The sequence below is a fragment of the Pantherophis guttatus genome, chromosome 18 (genome assembly GCF_059756535.1).
Source record: "Pantherophis guttatus breed Tessera chromosome 18, ASM5975653v1, whole genome shotgun sequence".
In the NCBI taxonomy this organism is placed as follows: domain Eukaryota; kingdom Metazoa; phylum Chordata; class Lepidosauria; order Squamata; family Colubridae; genus Pantherophis; species Pantherophis guttatus.
This window is the reverse complement of record NC_142080.1, coordinates 15,108,055-15,126,514: the sequence shown is the minus strand read 5'-3', so window position 1 is coordinate 15,126,514 and position 18,460 is coordinate 15,108,055. Positions and strand designations below refer to the sequence as shown.

At 43.4% G+C, this 18,460-nt stretch overlaps 1 protein-coding gene across 5 annotated transcripts in view; it reads right to left on the bottom strand.

Annotated features, from left to right (window-relative positions):
• Positions 1–4,996: 4,996 nt before the first annotated feature.
• LOC117670836 (V-type proton ATPase catalytic subunit A-like) overlaps positions 4,997–18,460 on the bottom strand; it is a 31,117-nt gene continuing 17,653 nt past the window's right edge. For all 5 annotated transcript variants that reach the window (XM_087881163.1, XM_034426303.2, XM_087881165.1 and 2 more), the window contains 7 exons: positions 17,268–17,390; positions 9,755–9,869; positions 9,453–9,516; positions 7,919–8,122; positions 7,323–7,417; positions 5,903–6,074; positions 4,997–5,310 (listed from right to left, as the gene is read on the bottom strand). In XM_087881163.1, the coding sequence (XP_087737289.1) occupies positions 5,218–5,310; positions 5,903–6,074; positions 7,323–7,417; positions 7,919–8,122; positions 9,453–9,516; positions 9,755–9,869; positions 17,268–17,390 (866 nt within the window). In that variant the 3' untranslated portion in view covers positions 4,997–5,217. The remainder of the gene's footprint in view (positions 5,311–5,902; positions 6,075–7,322; positions 7,418–7,918; positions 8,123–9,452; positions 9,517–9,754; positions 9,870–17,267; positions 17,391–18,460) is intronic.

Here is an 18,460-nt window from a genome sequence, read left to right as displayed (position 1 = left end):
TTTCGATCCAACCCAAGCTAGTCCGTCGCGAAGTGTGCATTCATTTGAGTGGGTCTTAAACTACTCGTCAGTTTTTAGCACTTCTCGTAATTTTTCGAGTAAATCCCCCGAGAGTTCTGGTTCGGTTTTACTCTGCGCTCTGGTAGTGACAGGTGTTGCCAATTGCGTTAAGGGGATCATTGGTTGAACCACTTCCTTCTTTATGCTGTTGTACTGTGGCAATCTGGAAAGTGCGTCCGCCATGAAATTTTTTCCCCCAGGAAGGTAACGTAAAGTGAAATTGAAACGCTTGAAATGTTGGGCCCAGCGCGCCTGTTTGGGTGATAGTTTGCGTGGTGTTTTTAATGCTTCTAGATTCATATGATCAGTCCACACCTCGAAAGGGTGTTTCGCCCCTTCTAAAAATTGTCTCCATGTTAACAGCGCCCATCTAACTGCAAACGCTTCTTTCTCCCATATGGCCCATCTCCTTTCCGTCTCTGATAGTTTACGGGATGTGTAAGCACAGGGTTGTAATATTCCATGCTTATTCTTTTGCAAGAGTATTGCTCCTACGGCGACGTCGCTAGCATCAGCTTGTACTACAAAAGGTTGTTCTATGTCGGGGTGTTTGAGCACAGGTTCAGCTGCAAACAGTCGTTTCAGTTTTTCGAAAGCAGCTTGACAGTCCATAGTCCATTCTAGTGGTTTCGAGGGTTTGGGTTTTACGTCCCCTTTGGTTTTTAGCAAGTTTGTAATTGGCAGTGCGATTTTCGTGAAAGAGGGGATAAATTGTCTATAAAAATTAGCAAACCCTAAGAAACTCTGTAACTGTTTACAGGTGCGTGGTGCGGCCCATTCCATCACTGCCCGGACCTTTTCCGGGTCCATCTCTATTCCCTCATGCGATATACGATATCCAAGATAGTCGATTTTGTCTTGGTGGAATTCACATTTAGAAAGTTTGGCATAGAGTTCAGCTGCTCTGAGTTTATTCAAGACCGCTCGAACCAATCTTACATGGTCGGCCATGTTGTCAGAATAAATTAGAATATCGTCCAAATAGACCAACACCCCCTTATATAGGTGCTCATGCAACACTTCGTTGATCAACTGTATGAATACAGCCGGGGCCCCCTGTAGTCCAAAAGGGAGTACTCTAAACTGGAAACATCCCAGTGGGCAATTAAATGCTGTCTTCCATTCATCTCCGTCTTTTATTCTCACTCGGTAGTATGCCTCTCTTAAATCAAGTTTGGTAAAAAAAATTTCCCTTCCCTAAATGGGCGAACATGTCCTTCATGAGTGGGAGGGGATAGACATTTTCTACGCAAATGGCGTTCATGTTTCTATAATCAACTACTAATCTGAAGGATCCATCTTTCTTTTCGCGGAACATTACTGGCGCTGCCACCTTGGGTTTGGCTCGTTCGATGAATCCCCGTTCTAAGTTTTTGTCAATAAAATTTCGCAATTCCCCCAATTCTCGAGGTGTCATGGGGTAAATTTTTGGTTTGGGAAGCTTCACCCCTGGGAGTATTTCAATGGTGCAGTCAGTGGCCCTGTGGGAAGGCAGAGCATCCGATGCTTTTTCGCTAAACACTTCCTTGAGGTCCCAATATTCCTTTGGAATTTTCTCTTCTCCCTCAATATAGTTAATGGCTACTGCCGCCCTTTCTGGTCTTATGTCGTCCCTCGGGGGGGGCTTCCTTTCCCGGAGTTGGTTCTGCCGTGCGGATGTGTAGGACCCCCGTTTTCCAATTTACTCGTGGGTTCCATTTGCGAAGCCAGGGCAGTCCTAGAATGAGGGGTCTTTCCATACCAGGAGCTACAATAAATCTGAGATTCTCTACATGGTTCCCCAACTGCAATTCAAGGGGTTCAGTCATAAAGCTAGCTGGGCCCCCTCCTGCAATCGACCCATCTAATTGACAAAATGCAATGGGTCTTTTTAAAGTTTTTAGTCTCGGTTCAATTTCCTCCACTACTTTGGGGCTAATTATGCACCTAGTGCACCCCGAGTCCAACAGGGCTAACAATTGCGCGTGAGCCCCTGTGGAGGGCACTCTTATTTCTACGGGAATGAGTAAGGGTTCTTCCGTGTGACTCACCCAATCGTCGGAGTCGGAGTCCGTCTCGCTGTCGTCATCGTTGGTCGGAGTTCCCAACTCACTCTGGTTTTGGGGAGTGAACTCAACTTCTCCTTTCAGGGCGGTGCCGCGGGTTTTGGCGGGTATTTTGTCGCCTTTCTTTTGGCCGGCCCCGGAAACTTTTGACGGTGGCTTGGAGAAACATTCGGCAGCCCGGTGACCCTCTTTCCCACATTTGAAACAGGTGAAGGGCTTTGACTTGGGTTTGAATTCGGTCTTCCCACCAGTCATCTTGGGTGCCCCCTTACGGTGGAAAGAAGATGACTGGTCCCCCATCCGCCTGCCTCGGAGTTCGCTCCATCTCAGCTCGATCTCTACGTCCTCAGCTACTATGTACCATCTATCCAAATCATCGGGGACCCCCATGCTTCTGCAGTCCCGATATATCTCTTCATTCAGCCCATCCTTGAAACTCTCCAAAAGAGCCATTTCTGACCAGCCTGTCATATAGGGTGCCAGTTCACGAAACTCTTGGATATACTCTGCCACCGGCCTCCGGCCCTGCTGAATGCTCTTCATTCTGAGTCTCGCCTTTCGTTCAGCTAAATGGTCTTCAAAACGCCTTCTAAGGGCCCTCATGAACTGGTTGTAATTTCTCAGCAAGAGGGAGTTGTTATTGTGGAGAACCACCATCCACTCAGCCGCTACTCCCTCTAGGGCATTCGCAACGCTTCTGACTTTTGCCGCCTCTGTTTCGTAGTCCTCCCCCCAATCCTGCATGTGGTTCCACACTTGGGTCAGGAAAAATCCCAAGGCTTTAGGATTCCCATCAAACTTCCCAGGAAGGGGGGGGATTTTTGGCTTTTTACGTCTGCGGGGGGGGGCCCTGCAAGGCTGGGGTTCTCTGGCCGGCTGCATCTCTCCCTCAAGCTGCCGAAGCCTGGGATGTTCCCTCCTCAAACTCTTCCTCTCCCCCGTAGGCTGTCTCTTCGGGCTCCCCCCTGGGGTCTGCTTCCCCCTTCTTCACAGGAATTTCAAAAGACTCACGGTTTCTTCTGCTTTCTTCTACATCACGGATAAGCTGCAAGGCTTGGTCTATCATGAGACGTTCCTTCTGCTGTTGCATCCACACTGCCTCCTTTTTACGGGGTCTGGAAGTCGTCACTCCCCGGGGGTTCTCCCCCCAGTCCGGCAGTCTCCCCACTCCTTTGGACCATCTAGCTTCCTCCGGCTCCAAACGGAGTTTTTCCAACCATTCTGCAGTTTCTCTTTCCGACTGGAGGGCGGTTGAACTCGCTGCCCCCATCTTCCCTTCTTCATCACTCCCTCGATCTGACATACTTTGGATTTTCAGTCCCCTCGGTTTTTGTCCGGGATGACTGGTTGTGACTTCCAGCTTAATGTCAGGTATGCTTCCTTCAGTATCCAGGAAAGGAAAATCCAAACTCAAGCATTTTGAAGAATTTAGTACTTTTACTGAATATGAAATGAATAGCAACCCAGTTAAAGCTGGAAGTGAGCAAAACGCGCGAAATGCATCTACTAAGCTTCTCCCCCCCCCCTCGTGTTCATAAATCATCAGCCAATCCAAAGGTCTTCCAAAGGTCAGGTGGCAACACGTCTGGCAGCGTCATTCATCAGGAATGTAGGGCAGTTGGTCAGCCGTCCCCTTTTGAAGATTCAGTTTCGTTTCTCACGAAGTCCCATCCTACAAAACCACCTCCTGCTCCCTTCCCCCCCCTTTGCTCCATAACTATTCCCTCCCCGTTTCTTATGGCAGCTGAAGCAGGCAAGCTGAGGCTGACAAGTGGGTTCCACTTACCTTCGTTACTGGTTCAGAACTGCGAGTGCATGCATGCGCGTGCTCGCTTCGCTCACCCGCAGCACTTCTGCACATGCACAGCACGTCTGTGATGATGTCCGGGTGGGTGGGTGGAGCCTCCCACCACCGCCACTGCTGGTTCACCCAAACTGGGCTGAACTAGTAGAAACCCACCATTGATGGGGATGCTGCAATGGTTATAAGTGTGAAAAACGGTCATAAGTCACATGTCAGTGCCGTTGTAACTCTAAATGGTCACTAAATGAACTGTTGTAAGTCGAGAACTACCTGTATTTATTGATGAAGTGTATATGCATATAAATTGAATAAATAAATAAAGTTTGTGTGCGCCTCTCTCTTTCTCTCTGTATAAAAACAACTTCCAGAGCAGCCCCAGCAGAATCCCTGCTGCTTTGGTTGAGTTATGACGTTGATGGATCTTTCATTTGAGGAAGAAATATCTGTTTCTTTCTATTCCCCCCACTCCCCCCAACACAAATCAGGACTAATGGTGAAAACACTCCTCGTCATTTTAGTCCAACTTGGAATTCTGCTGGAATGGCTGTTTCTCTTCCTCAGCAGTTGGAGATCGGGGGAGGGGGGAGCTGTTTTAAATGTTCTGTCCATAGAAATATTAGCAGGGCAATGTGCCACCCTGCTGGAACTTAAATAGCACATGGTATACCAGTATTTAAGTAAGCACTGAGAAGGGAGGGAAGGAGGGAGGGAGGAAAGGAAAGGAAGGAGGGAGAAGGGAGGAAGGAAGGAAGGGAGGGAGGGAGGGAGGGAAGGGAAGGGAAGGGAAGGGAAGGGAAGGGAAGGGAAGGGAAGGGAAGGAAAGGAAAGGAAAGGAAAGGAAAGGAAAGAAGAAGAGAGGAAGAAAGAAAGGAAGGAAGGAAGGAAGAAGGAAGGAAGAAAGAAAGAAAGAGAAAGAAAGAAAAGGAGGAAGGAAGGAAGAAGGGAGGGAGGGAGGGAGGGAGGGAGGGAGGGTGGAAGGAAGGAAGGAAGGAAGGAAGGAAGGAAGGAAGGAAGGAAGGAAGGAAGGAAGGAAGGAAGGGACCTCCCCTGGCATTCTCGTGTTATTACACAAAAATAAAGAACAATAAACAAGTCAAACAATTTATTCAAGAGACACTAATCCTGGAATTCTACATCTGGAAAATAGAACAATTTGCCTTGGAGACTTTGGCTAGCAGTGTGCAAACTCCCAAACGTTGCAGGAGGCGGTCAGCCCTCTCCAGAAAGATCCAGCACAGGAAAAGCAGCTCTAAACCAGGACTGACGGGAACCCTTTTTGCAGGCTTCGTCCCTTCCCAGTCTCCAGATTCAGTCCTCCAAGTTACGGAAGGCGTTCTGCATCTCCTCATTCAGCTGAGCGTAGCTGGCTTTTATCTTGGCCTCACCATCCTTTCCTGGATCCTGTACAGAATACGGAATAACAGACTTGGAAGGGGCCTTGAGGTCTTTTAGTCCAACCTCCTGCCCAAGCAGGAGACCCTAGGCCTAGAGCCTAGATCATCTCGGTCAAATGGCTGTCCAGTCTCGTTTTGAAAACCTCCAGTAATGGAGCAGCCACAACTCCAGGAAGAAAGCTGATATCATCTATCCCTTTATCTCCCTCTCTCTCTCTTCTATCTATCTGTGTCTGTCTGTCTGTCTGTCTGTCTATCTATCCATCTATCATCTATATGTCCATCCCTCCATCCCTCTATCTATCTATCTATCTATCTATCTTTCTATTTATCTATCATTTATCTATCTATCTATCCTTGGAGGTCTTCAAGCCCAGCCCTCTGACCCTCTACCATTCCAGACAAGTGGCTGTCAAATCTCTTCCTGAAAACCTCCAGTGATGGAGCATCTACAACTTCTGGAGGCACTTCTGGAGTCAAGCCTCTTGCTTTGGAAATAAAAAAGGTCTTTCTGGTGTGTTATTCAAATATCATCGTAATTAATTCTTCTGCTAGGAAATTCTTCCTTAGTTCTGAGTTGAACCCTCCCTTCAACTCACCTGGAACTTCATGGAGCTGAGCTTGTACATGATGTCACCCAGGTTCTCCCGTATGATGGCCCAGGTGATCTTGTGCTCCGATTGGGCTGTCGACTCCACGGCGTGGCGAGCCAGCTCGTAAAAAGTGATCATGTTCTGCAGCATGCCCACCGTCTTGTAGAAAGGGCAGAACCTGAAGCAGCAAAGAGCCAACAGATCCTAATTCACTCAGCCCACCTGGTCCTCCCCGGGGGGGCTTCGGGACAGCCACCGCCCCCAGACCTTCAGCCCAGGCTTTTCTCTTGTTTGTATTGCTTTTCCTCAGAAATGAGAAGGCGAAGAAAAATTCCAAGGGAGATGGGGAGTAGATAGAACCTCCCAATTTGTCAAGGATTATCTAAACATAACAAATTTTATACACAATAAAATAATTAAATAGGTCCATTCCATTTCTAGCGGCACTTCAGGAACCCGGTTTTTGCTCCCAGGAGGCTGCAGGGAGGCCTACTAGGCTCCAAACCGGGGGTGTTTCTCCCCACCTGCGGCCCATTTTTGCTCCCAGGAGGGTGCAGGAGGCCATATGCTGCCTGTCACACCCCCTGGCCAGGCCCACCATGGCCATACCCACCAAGCCAGTTATTAGGGCAGAAAATCGGTTGTTAAATTATTTGGATCCCACCACTGCCCCTAGGACAGAAAGTCAGGGCATGTTACGGGTCCCCTCAATCGGGGATGTGCTTCTGGTGGGACCACCAAAAAGGGCCTTTTCGGTGATGGCCCCTTCTCTGTGGAACATCATTCCCCTGGAGGTGGTGAAAGGCCCTAAATATGGGGTTTGGTCAATTTGGTTTCCTGGGGACCCTGAATGGAAATGAAGTCGCCAAATACATTTGTTTCATAACTACATACAGGTAGTCCTCCACTTACAATGGCAGTTCGTTTAGTGACCTTTCCAAGTTACACAGCAGTGGAAAAAAGGGAATTATGACCATTTTTCACACTTATGACCATTGCAGCATTCCCCGGGGTCACGTGATCAAAATTTGGAGGCTTGGCAACTGGCTCCTATATATGACGGTCGCAAAGTCTCCCAGGGTCACGTGATCCCCTTTTGCGACCTTCTGACAAGCAAAGTCAGTGGGGAAGCCCGGATTCACTTAACAACCATGTTATTCACTTAACAACTACAGTGACTTACTTAATAAATGTGGCAAGAAAGGTTACAAAATGGGGCAAAATTCATTTCATAAACCTCTCGCTTAGCAACAGAAATTTGGTCCTAAGTTGAGGGGACAACTGTACTAACAATAACACACAGCCACACATTTTGTGGCTCACTGTTGAAACGCAAAGAATGCCCTGCAGACTCAATGGGTGTCCTTGAGGAGATCTGCCCTGGGTAAAGGCTGGGCTGAGAGGTTGTAAGGAGCCCTCAAATTACCTGTCGTAGGAAGAGTAACCATTTTGCTGCAAAAAGTCGTCTTTGATCAGCTTGGCTACCTCCAGGGTGATCTTGTCGCTTTCAGCAAGAGATGCCTGGACAACAAAAAGGAAGAAGAGAGGGTGGTGTGTATGTGGACATAGCAGCAGAAGAAAGGAAGGCACACCCTTCCTGCTCTGTCTCAGGAAGAGTCACCTTTAGAAGATTTGTAGCTCGGGGTTAAACTGTGGAGTCCTCAGTGCTCTCTGAGCTTGGTGACTTTCTTGCAGACATCTCATGACCCAACTAGAAAACATTGTCAGTGCTGGAAGGGGAAGGGGGTTTGTAGAGAGGAGGAGGAGGACCGTGGAATCCTTAGTGCTCTCTGAGCTTGGTGATTTTCTTCAGATGTTTCATAACCCAGCTAGGTAATATCATCAGTGCTACATGCTCCCTGTTCACATACAGCCGCTTCCTCCATCGGTGTTGGTGGGGTGTGGTTTTCTCCTTGGAGGTTTCTGGATTACAGTATGGTTTCGTGTTTCTTTGTCTCCAGCTTAAGTAGGGGATGGACTAGAAGACCTCTAAGGTCCAACCCTGTGATTCGGACATCCTACCTTTCCCACCAGCTGGACAATCTCAGCCAGGTCCTCCTCCTCCTGCAGGATCTCCTTGGCCTTGGTTCGCAGGGAGATGAACTCTGGGTAGAGCCTCTCATAGTGCTCGTCCAGCGCCCGCGTGTATTTGCTGTAGCTGATCAGCCAGTTGACAGACGGGAAATGCTTCCGCTGAGCCAGCTTCTTGTCCAGGCCCCAGAAGACCTGGATGGGGAGCAGAAAAGGAAGTCTCACATGGGTTTAATTTATTAATATTATTGTATACTTTATTCATTAAATATGAAACTCAGTCAACTGAACATTCAAAGATGCATCACAAATACCATTGACTGGTGCTGATGGTTAATAGGGGTTGCTGCCAGCATCCTAGGTATCAACCAAGTAGCTTCTTAAGATGTACCATGTTCCAAGTAGCGCCACTTTTTGCAGTTCTGCTGGTGTTATTGCAGGAAGAGGCAATTTATTGATGTATTTTGCAAAATTCTTGGACATGGTGCCAAGTGCCCCGATGACAATGGGTATCACTTTTTATTATTAATTTATTGTTATTAAATAATAAATTTAATTTTAAAAATATTAATTTATTATTATAAATTATGAATAAATTATTATCAATTATTATATTATATTATTTTATTATTTATTATTATTTTTATTTATTTATTTTATTATTTATTTTATTTTATTATTTTATTTCTTTTAATTTTTTAATTCAATATTTTATTTTATTTTATTTTATTTTATTTTATTTTATTTTATTTTATTTTATTTTTTGAAAATGTATATAGGAGCCCAGGTAGTGCAACAATTAAAGTGCAGGATTGCAGGCTAATTCTGCCCACTGCCAGGAGTTTGATCCTGACCGGCTGAAGGTTGACTCAGCCTTCTGGCCTTCCGAAATCAGTAAAATGAGGACTCGGATTGTTGGGGGAAAGAGGCTGACTCTGTAAGCCGCTTAGAGAGGGCTGTCTAAGGACAACTATCAAACCAGCCCCTGGATGGGCTCTGTTTCCTGCTGGCTCCCAGGCCTGCTGGTAGAACCATGTTTTTAGGGCTTTTCAAAAGACTAACAAAATGGGGGCCAGTCTTATCTCTATGATGTTCCATGGGGAGGGAGCCACCACAGAGAAGGCCATTCTTCTGGATCCTACCAGGAGGATAACATAACATCCCCCGTCTCCCCACTCTGGGTGGGTGACTGGGAAAAGAAGGTCTTTCAAATAAGCCATGGAGGCAACAACTGGTACCTTGAATTGGACTCGGAAGCAAATCAGCAGCCAGGGCAGCTCCCGCAAGAGAAGTGACACATGTGCAAATCTAGGCTTGCACATAAACATGTGGGATGCCACATTTTGAACTGACTATAGAGCTTTTGGATGCTTTCCAAGGGCTGCCCCATGTAGAGTACATTGCCATAGTCAAGACGGGAGGTGACTAAGGCGTGGATTTGTTTGCCATGGGATGGTTGGTCCAGGAAAGGGTTGGATGTTCCTAGGAGTGCTTAAGGGCATGGAAGCAGTAAAACCTGACTCACCTGGACAATCCCCAGGGTTGCAGAGGTCACCGGATCTGAGAAATCCCCACCAGGAGGGGACACCCTATGAGAAACAGGCACGGGAAGGTTGGTCAAAGGCAGAAATCCCAAATATCTGATGATTTCTCCCTCCTACGAACGGCTGAAGTTTGTTTACAAACTTTCCCATCAGCTGCGTTCAAGGTCTTGATGAGAACATTGGCAGATTTCAACACAACCCATGATTGGCTTGCAAAAATGAAGAGATCCACTGATCTTCAAGATCTCTAGCAAGAAACAAGAAAAAGAATCTGGCAACTTACGCTCCAACGATGCTGACGCTCCCCTCTCGCTCGGGACTGCCCAGGCACTTGACACGCCCAGCCCGTTCATAGAAGGATGCCAAGCGGGCGCCCAGGTAGGCTGGGTACCCACTGTCTGCAAAGGAAAAAGAGAGTTTTCATCTCTCGTGGCTTGGAAAAAGTCTGTGAAAGTTGAGACAGGAATGAAGACGCAGGAAGATCTGTTTCTTCTGAATGTGGTTCTCAACCTGGACAGCTTTGACGTCGAACTTTGATTCCCAGAATCCCCCACTGCATCTTGGAAAGTTAGATCAATGCTTCTTTTTTTTTTTTTTTTTTATTGCAAAAGTTTTACAATTACATTTTCACCCCTTTTTTTCACCCCCCCACCTCCCTCCCCAAACTTCCCGTCCTCCCTAACCCTCCCTAACCCTCCCCCCCCCAGACTTCCCTATTATGTACTCATAACTAATAACACTGATATATATACCTGAACCCATCCCTCCCCCTACATAATTTTCCCTCTTTGTCTCTTTATATTAAAATATTTCTAATACATTGTTTTCAAATAAAAGCTATTTGGTACTTTCTAATTTGGTATTTGTTCTGAACATATTCTATCCACCTTTTCCATTCCCATTCATAAGTCTCTTGTGAACAATCTTTTAAATATGCTGAAATCTTCGCCATCTCTGCAAAGCTAGCCATCTTCGAAGTCCATTCCTCGATAGTAGGCAAAGCTTCATTCTTCCAATATTTACCTATCAACAATCTTGCTGCTGTTATCATATACAATATTAATTTTGTTTCATCCCGTGTAAAACCCTTAACTATGCCCAATAAAAACAATTGTGGAGAAAATTGAATTTTTTTCTTCAAAACATTCTGCATGACCCACCATATTTTTATCCAAAAAGCCTTAACTTTCCTACAGGTCCACCAAACATGATAATACGTAGCATCCAAACATTCACATCTCCAACATTTTGGCTGAACATTAGGGTACATACATGACAGCTTTTTAGGATCTAGATGCCATCTATAAAACATTTTATAAAAAATTTCCCTCAAATTCTGCGACTGTGTAAATTTAACATTCTGAACCCAAATTTTTTCCCATGTTTCCAACATCACTGGTTCTTCAAAATTTTGTGCCCACTTAATCATACAATCTTTAACTAATTCCGTTTCTGAATCCCTTTCTAGCAAAACATTGTAAAGCCTTTTAATATGCATTGGACCTTTCTCTCTTATATGTCTAACCAATTCTTCCTCATGCAACATAATACCAGTTTTTTGGTCCTCTTTCCATCTCAATTGTAATTGATTATATTGTAACCAGGTTAAATTAATCCCTTCGTCCAACAGTGTCTGCAATGTCTTCAACTGCCATCTGCCCGCATCTGTAAAAAGAACCTCTTTGTATAAAAACCCCCCGAGTGACATTATATTTGTATTCCACAAGGTATGACCAAGATCCAGCCATAGCGGTATTTTATAATCCCATTTGAGTCGGTGCTTCTTCCAAACTCTCATCAAAGAGTCTCTAAATATATGACTTTTAAATACTTTATCAACTTTGTCATCATAAAATAGGTAAGCATGCCATCCAAATTCAAGATCAAAACTTTCTGCATTCAATATTCCAGCCTTTTTACTTCCAAACCAATCACTTGTTAAAGTTAAAGCTGCTGCATCATAGTATAACTGTAGGTTTGGAAGTTTAAGGCCTCCTCTTTCTGGAACATCTTGCATAATTTTCAATTTCACTCTCGGCTTTTTCTCGTTCCAGACAAACTTATTAAGTCCAGTTTGCCAAACTTTCAGTTGTTTATCACTTTTAAGCACCGGAATCATTTGAAACAAAAACAGAAATCTTGGCAAAATGTTCATCTTAACTGCTGCTATTCTTCCAAGTAAAGACAGTTGCAGCTTTTTCCAAGTCCCCATGTCTTTCTGAACCTCTCGCCACAACACCTCATAGTTATTTTGAAACAATTTCATGTTTGATTCTGCAACCTGAACTCCAAGATATTTTACCTTAGGTACAATTTCAAAACCTGCCCTCCTTTCAAACTCATGTTTACGATCTTGTGTCATATTTTTGACTATCGTTTTAGTCTTTTTTGAGTTCACTCTGAAACCTGAAACTCTACCATAGTCTTGTATAATGTCGTTCATCAAGATTATTGATTCCATTGGTTGTGATAGGGTAACCACCAGATCATCTGCAAATGCCTTTACTCTATAATCCTCTTGCCTTATCATTATGCCTTTCAAAATTTTTGAGTCCCGTATTGTATTTAGCAAGACTTCCAATGTTAAAATAAATAAAAGTGGGGACAACGGACATCCCTGTCTTGTTCCTTTTTCAATTTTAAACTCTGTCGTCAAACTTCCATTAATAATAATCTGTGCTTTTTGCTCTTGATAAATTGCTGAAATTGCCTGTGTAAACTGGTCCCCAAAGCCCATCTTTTTTAAAGTCTTTAGTAGAAAATTCCAATCCACTCTATCAAAGGCCTTCTCCGCATCCAAAAAGACCAGCACTGCAGAAATCTGTTTATTCTTATCAAGATATTCCAATAAGTCTATTACTTGCCTTACATTGTCCTTCATGTATCTACCCTCAATAAATCCCGCTTGGTCCTCATGAATCACCTTTTGGATTACTGGCATCAACCTGTTGGCTAATACCTTCGCGTAAATTTTATAGTCTGTATTCAAAAGAGATATTGGTCTGTAGTTCTCTGGTTTTTTAGGACCAACTTGTTCTTTTGGTATCAAAGATATATAAGCAGTTGTCCAGGATGGGGGTATTTTACCCCCTTGTTGAATATTGCAAAATAAATCTCTAAGTTGTCCCACCATTTCAGCTTGTAAAGTTTTATAATACACTGCAGTCAAACCATCCGTGCCAGGAGCTTTGGCTGTTTTTAGCTGTTTAATTGCTGCTGTTATCTCCTCCTCTGTTATAGGATAATTCATTCTTTCCTTTTGTTGATCAGTAATTTTTGTAACTCTCTTATCCTTTAAATATTTTTCTATAAGTCCATTCTGCACCTCATCTTTGGCATATAGTTTAGTGTAATAATCCACAAAAGCTTCTTTAATTAGTTTTTGTTGAAAGATTTCTTTCCCTCCAATATCAATACTATCAATAGTCCGTATACTTTGTTTTTTCCTCAATGTGTAAGCCAACCATCTGCCCGGTTTATTAACATTGCAAAATGTATTATGCTTCGCGTATTGTAAACTTGTTGCAACTTGTTCCGCCATAAGCATTTGGAATTGGTCTTTCAAAAGTTTTATAGCACTTCGTATTCTTTCATCTGTTGGGTTTTTAATAAGTAACTGTTCTTTATTCTTTATTTCCATTTCCAACTCAGATCTTTTCTTTTGTCGGAACAGTCTATGTTTAGAATTCATGTAGATAAGTACCCCTCTCATATAAGCTTTACTTGCATCCCAAACAATTTCAACTGGGGTACCTTTATTCAAATTTATTTCAAAAAATTCTTTCAAATGCTTTTTAAGTTCTATTATATTTTTTTCATATCTAAACAGGTTCTCATTTAATCTCCAAGAACGTCTCTCAACCTTATCCATCTCGATTTCTATCCATACAGGACTATGATCAGTCAAAATTCTTGGAAAAATCTTTGTTCTTTTTGTCTTAACAAGTAGATCATTTGACAACAAGATAAAATCAATCCTAGAAAAAGATCTATGTCTATCAGAAAAAAAAGTGTAATCCAATTCATTTGGGTTATGTATTCTCCAAACATCTTTTAGTTCCATATCTTCTTTCATATCAAAAAAGGTCTGTGGTAATCTAATTCTAGACTTTGCCAAGCTCTTTTTATCTAATTTAGAATCAATTACTCCATTCCAATCTCCCATAATTAAAATAGATCTGTAGTCCCATTGCAATATTTTAGTATGTAACATCTTGTAAAAATAATCCTGTTGTTGGTTGGGAGCATAAATTCCAATCAAAAGAATTTGACCATTTGCTGTAAACAATTCAATTGCTACAAATCTACCGTCTTGATCTACTTCTATAACTTTTGCTGTTAATTTTTTATTTACATAAATAACCACACCATTCTTTTTCTGCGAAGTTGAAGATATATAATGTGCTCCTAGTTTTGAGTTTATCAAATATTTTTGATCTTGAGTTGTAATGTGCGTTTCTTGTAAACATATTATATCATTATTAAATTGTTTCAAATATGTAAATAATTTTTTCCTTTTCTGTGCTGAATTCAACCCATTGACATTCCAAGATAAACACTTAAAGGTCATTAGCCTCTTCATGGAGCGCGGAGCAATATGCTTGAAGTTCATCCACAAGCTTCGATCTCGCTCCTCCCATAGCGCCAATCTCTTGTGCAGTGCTCTTAACTGCCTTCTTGTCTTGTCTTTCCTGTTGTTGTTGTTGCTTCTGTTTAAGTAGCTTGGATTGAGCTCTAGTTATACGTTGATCTTTAACTTCAGTCAACTGAATCAAATCCAAAATTGGAGAAGAATCCAGCGATGGCTCACTCAGAATACCTCCTTCTGCACCTTGCACGTTTTCTAATTCCTGCTTAGACTGTTCTTTCAATTGCCTCTCTTCACTCTCCTTAATCTCCAGAACTGTAGATGTACGTGGAGATGGTGTTCTTTCCATAAGAATAGTACTGTAAAAGTGTTGCGCCTTCTCCACGGTATTCAACCGATATCCTTCTCCCTTATATCTGAAAATTACCCCAGCTGGTGCATCCCACCGGAAGGGTATCTGTAAATTTTTCAATTCCTTAACAAGAAAACCAAATTCTTTTCTAGCTTTCAGCATTTTAGGAGGTAACTCTTTAAAAATTACAAGCCGTGAGCCCCCCACTTGTATAGAGGTGTGGAAAGATTTTTGCAGGATATCATTTCTAATTTCTCTCTCAGTAAAGTATATGACCACATCTCTGGGTAATTGTCTTTGCCTGGCCACCCAAGAGTTCACTCTGTAAATTTTATCTATTTTATGAAATACCAAATCAGGATTAACTTGTAGAATCTTAGCCAGGGCTTCAGAGCAAACTTGTCTCAAGTCCTGTCTTTCCTCCTCTCGAATTCCCCGAAGCCGTATGGCAAATTCCATCGCCCGGAATTGTATCATAACAATCTCATCTTCAATTCTCTGCATTTTATTGTCAACTTCATCAATTTTATAATCATTGTCTTTCATCCTAACATTAACTTCTGATTTAAATTCTTCAACTTTAAAATCAACTTTCCCAATAAAATCTGCCAGGCCAGACGCCACTTCTGATATTTTTTTGGTCACCATAATTTGATTCTGTTTCACCATGTCTTTAATTTCATTAATTTCCTGCAAAAATTCCTGATGTGATTTTTGAAGTTCCTGTTGTGATTCTTGAAATTTATCATCCAAAGTTTTAGAAATAAATTCTTTTAAATCTGCCACATCAAATTCTTTTTTCTGAGTTTGTAACTGTTGAGCAGGGGGAAGTTGCGTTTGCTGTTTGTGTGTGGGGGATCCCCCCCCCTAATGCCTTCCCTTCCTGCTTCTTTGAAGCCATCCTGGCTCGTGATCTAGTTTTTCTAAAGAGGGAGGTTCCTTTTCCTTTCCCTCCTGCACAAAGACTTCTAAAAAAGTCCCCCAGATTTGATCAAACAAGGGTTAAAATAAAGCAAAGTCCAATATTGAAAAGGGAAAAAATTTCCCAGTTATTTCTCTTATAACAAGCAAGGCAGCTTAGTAGCAACTTGGAAACTTTGTAGCAAAACAAAGTAACTTCACCAATCCACACTCGCTGGCTCGTTAACTCTGAAGCTAGGCGCCATGTTTTTTCAAAGCACTTTCACTCATTTGCATTTTCTCAGATTGAAAAGTCAACAAAGTGCTAATACTTGCGTTTCCAAATTTCAGGATTCAGGTAGTTTCGCTGTTTATTAAAGCTGGTTCTTTCGCTTTAAGTTTCCTGCAGCCGGCTTGTTCTGCAGAAGCAGAATCGTCCCACGCCGCCCGGAGTCTCAGCAGGTTGGAAGGGAGCCGCGCCTGTTTCCTCCCCAGAAACAATTCCCTGGGGGGTTACAGGGGCTCGACCTGTGCCCTGCTATCTCTCCTCCAACAATCCTCAGGATTTTGAAGTTTTCGAGCCGCTTCTCGATCGCGAAGCGGCTCTACAGGCGGCGGGGCTGGCGGAGCTTCAAAGAGCGCCGCCGTCGCCGAAGACAAGGAAACCGGAAGTCCAGATCAATGCTTCTTGAGCTCAGCATCTTTAAGATATGTGGACTTCAATTCTCTGTCAACTGTCCGACTAGTGAACCCAAAATAAGGAAACGTTCTCAGGAACGTTGAATTCCCGAAAGTAAAACTTTATTGGGTACACAATTTTGGTACTGAAGAATCAAAACCAGCTCTGGTTTTTCCTGCACAAATGCTCTCTTAGTTAAACAATAGCTTCCCTTTCTCCCCACCCGAGTGGTCACATTGTCCAATTATGAGATGTCTTTTTGTTATGGGAACAGTCCGTCTCTTTTTCAAGCACCTACAGCAGTGACCTTGATGGTTGCACAGGCTCTCAGGGTTGTTCTCTCCCACTGGTCTACGAAGAGGCTCAAGCGACCTCCTATAGGGGCAGCTGATGTGTCAGTGTTGCTTGCGGAACTGGCAACCATCAGTCCCACGGAAGGAACGTCTCTGAGGGCTGCCCTGGCGACCCCTAAAATGAAAGGACTGCCTGTCCTGCTGTAGGAATTGACCTTGAAAGGCTGATCGCTGTTGATACTGCCCTTCCTGAGGAAAGAATCGAACTGCCTGCCTGCAAGAATACACATACACACACACACATTCTCAGCATTCGATTTCCCCCTTCCCTACCCCCCACCCCAGTTCATTGGCAAATTGAAAAGCATTTAGTGTTGAAAGAGGCAAAGCGGTTCAATCTTGACACTCCCAGTATCAACCCTGTGTTCAATGGGAAGGCCAGGAACTGGATTTATCTAGTTCAGGGGTCTCCAACCTTGGCAACTTTAAGGCTTGTGGACTTCAACTCTCAGGATTCCCCAGCCAGCATGGGGAATTAAAGTTGCCAGGTTTGGAGACCCCTAGTCTAGCCTGTGGAAAAGAAGGATTAGGAGTGATAGGTTCCAATATTTGAGGGGCTGCCACAAAGAAGAGGAGGTCAATCTATTCCTCAAAGCACCAGAAGGCAGGACAAGAAGAAATGGATAGAAGATAATCAAGAAGAGAAGCCTAGAACTAAGGAGAAATTTCCTGACAATTAGAACAATTAATCAGTGGAACAACTTGCCTCCAGAAGTTGTGGGTGCTCCACCACTGGACATTTTAAAGAAGAAATTGGACAACCATTTGTCTGTGATGGTACAGGGTCTCCTACTTCAGCAAAAGTTTGGACTAGATGACCTCCAAGGTCTCTTCCAGGTTCGTTATTCTGTCCATGTATCTTCCAAATAGCCATGGCTGAGAAACACTGGTTAAGAAGTCCAAGAAATGTATGAAAAAACCAACCTGCAGGCATTTCAGCCAAACGTCCAGAAATCTCACGAAGGGCTTCCGCCCACCGGGAGGTGGAATCGGCCATCATGCTGACATGGTATCCCATGTCCCGGAAATATTCCGAGAGGGTGATTCCTGGGGAGAGAAAAAGGATGGGGAATGGGGAAGAAAGGGAAGATTCCAAAACAAATTACAGGAAGATTCTAAAACAAATTACTGTATTTTTCGGAGTATCAGATGCACTTTTTCCCCCCTAAAAGAGGGTGGAAATGTTGGTGTGTCTTATACACCAAATACAGCCATTTTTGGCCTCCCAAAACCCTGCCCCGTGCGAAAAACAAGCCTGTTTTTCACAAAAGCGGGGCACGCAAAGGGTTTGGGAGGCCTGCAGAGTACTCCTGGGGGCCGGGGAGAGCAAAAAAATTTTTTTTTCTTGTTTACCTCTTGGAAATCTTGGTGCGTCTTATACTCCGATGCATCTTATAGTCCGAAAAATACAGTAAAGAATCTTTGCTAGTCCCTTCCTACCTTTGTATCAATGGTGAAATGTAAAATTTATTACTACTGGTTCTGTGGGCATGGCTTGGGGGGGTAATGTGATTGGGTGGGCGTGGCCAACTTTTTTTTTCTTTTAAAAACATTTTTCCTACAACCTTAAGAGGTTGCAGAAAAAAATGCTTTTAAAAGCCTCTGACGATCAGGCAACTCAGCTGGGATCGTCAGAGACTTTTAGAAGCATTTTTTTCCTACAGCTTCTGGTTGTAGAAAAAATGCTTTTAAAAGTAAAAAAAAAGCCTCTGATGATCGTGTGGCTCAGCTGGGCATGGGGGGAGGGGGCAGGGATTTTTGCTACTGGTTCTCCGAATCACCTGCCTCCATTGCTACCAGATCGAGCGATCCGGTCCAAACCGGGAGCATTTCACCCCTGCTTTGTATGCTGTGATTTTTATCAAAAGTATATGTGAATCCTGGAAAGGGAGACAATTTTCTCACTTTGTGACATTGGCCATCTTAAGATAGCGGCACCTGGCTTTCCTTGGCTGATCTTGAAAAAGCTATTAATATTTGGGCAGGAATATTAATCCCCTGAAAGTTTCAAGAGGGATATGAATAGTCCTTGACTTAGAAAATGTTCATTGAAAGACCATTCCCAGTTACAACAGCACTGAAAAATATCACTTACGACTGGTCCTCGCACCTATGGC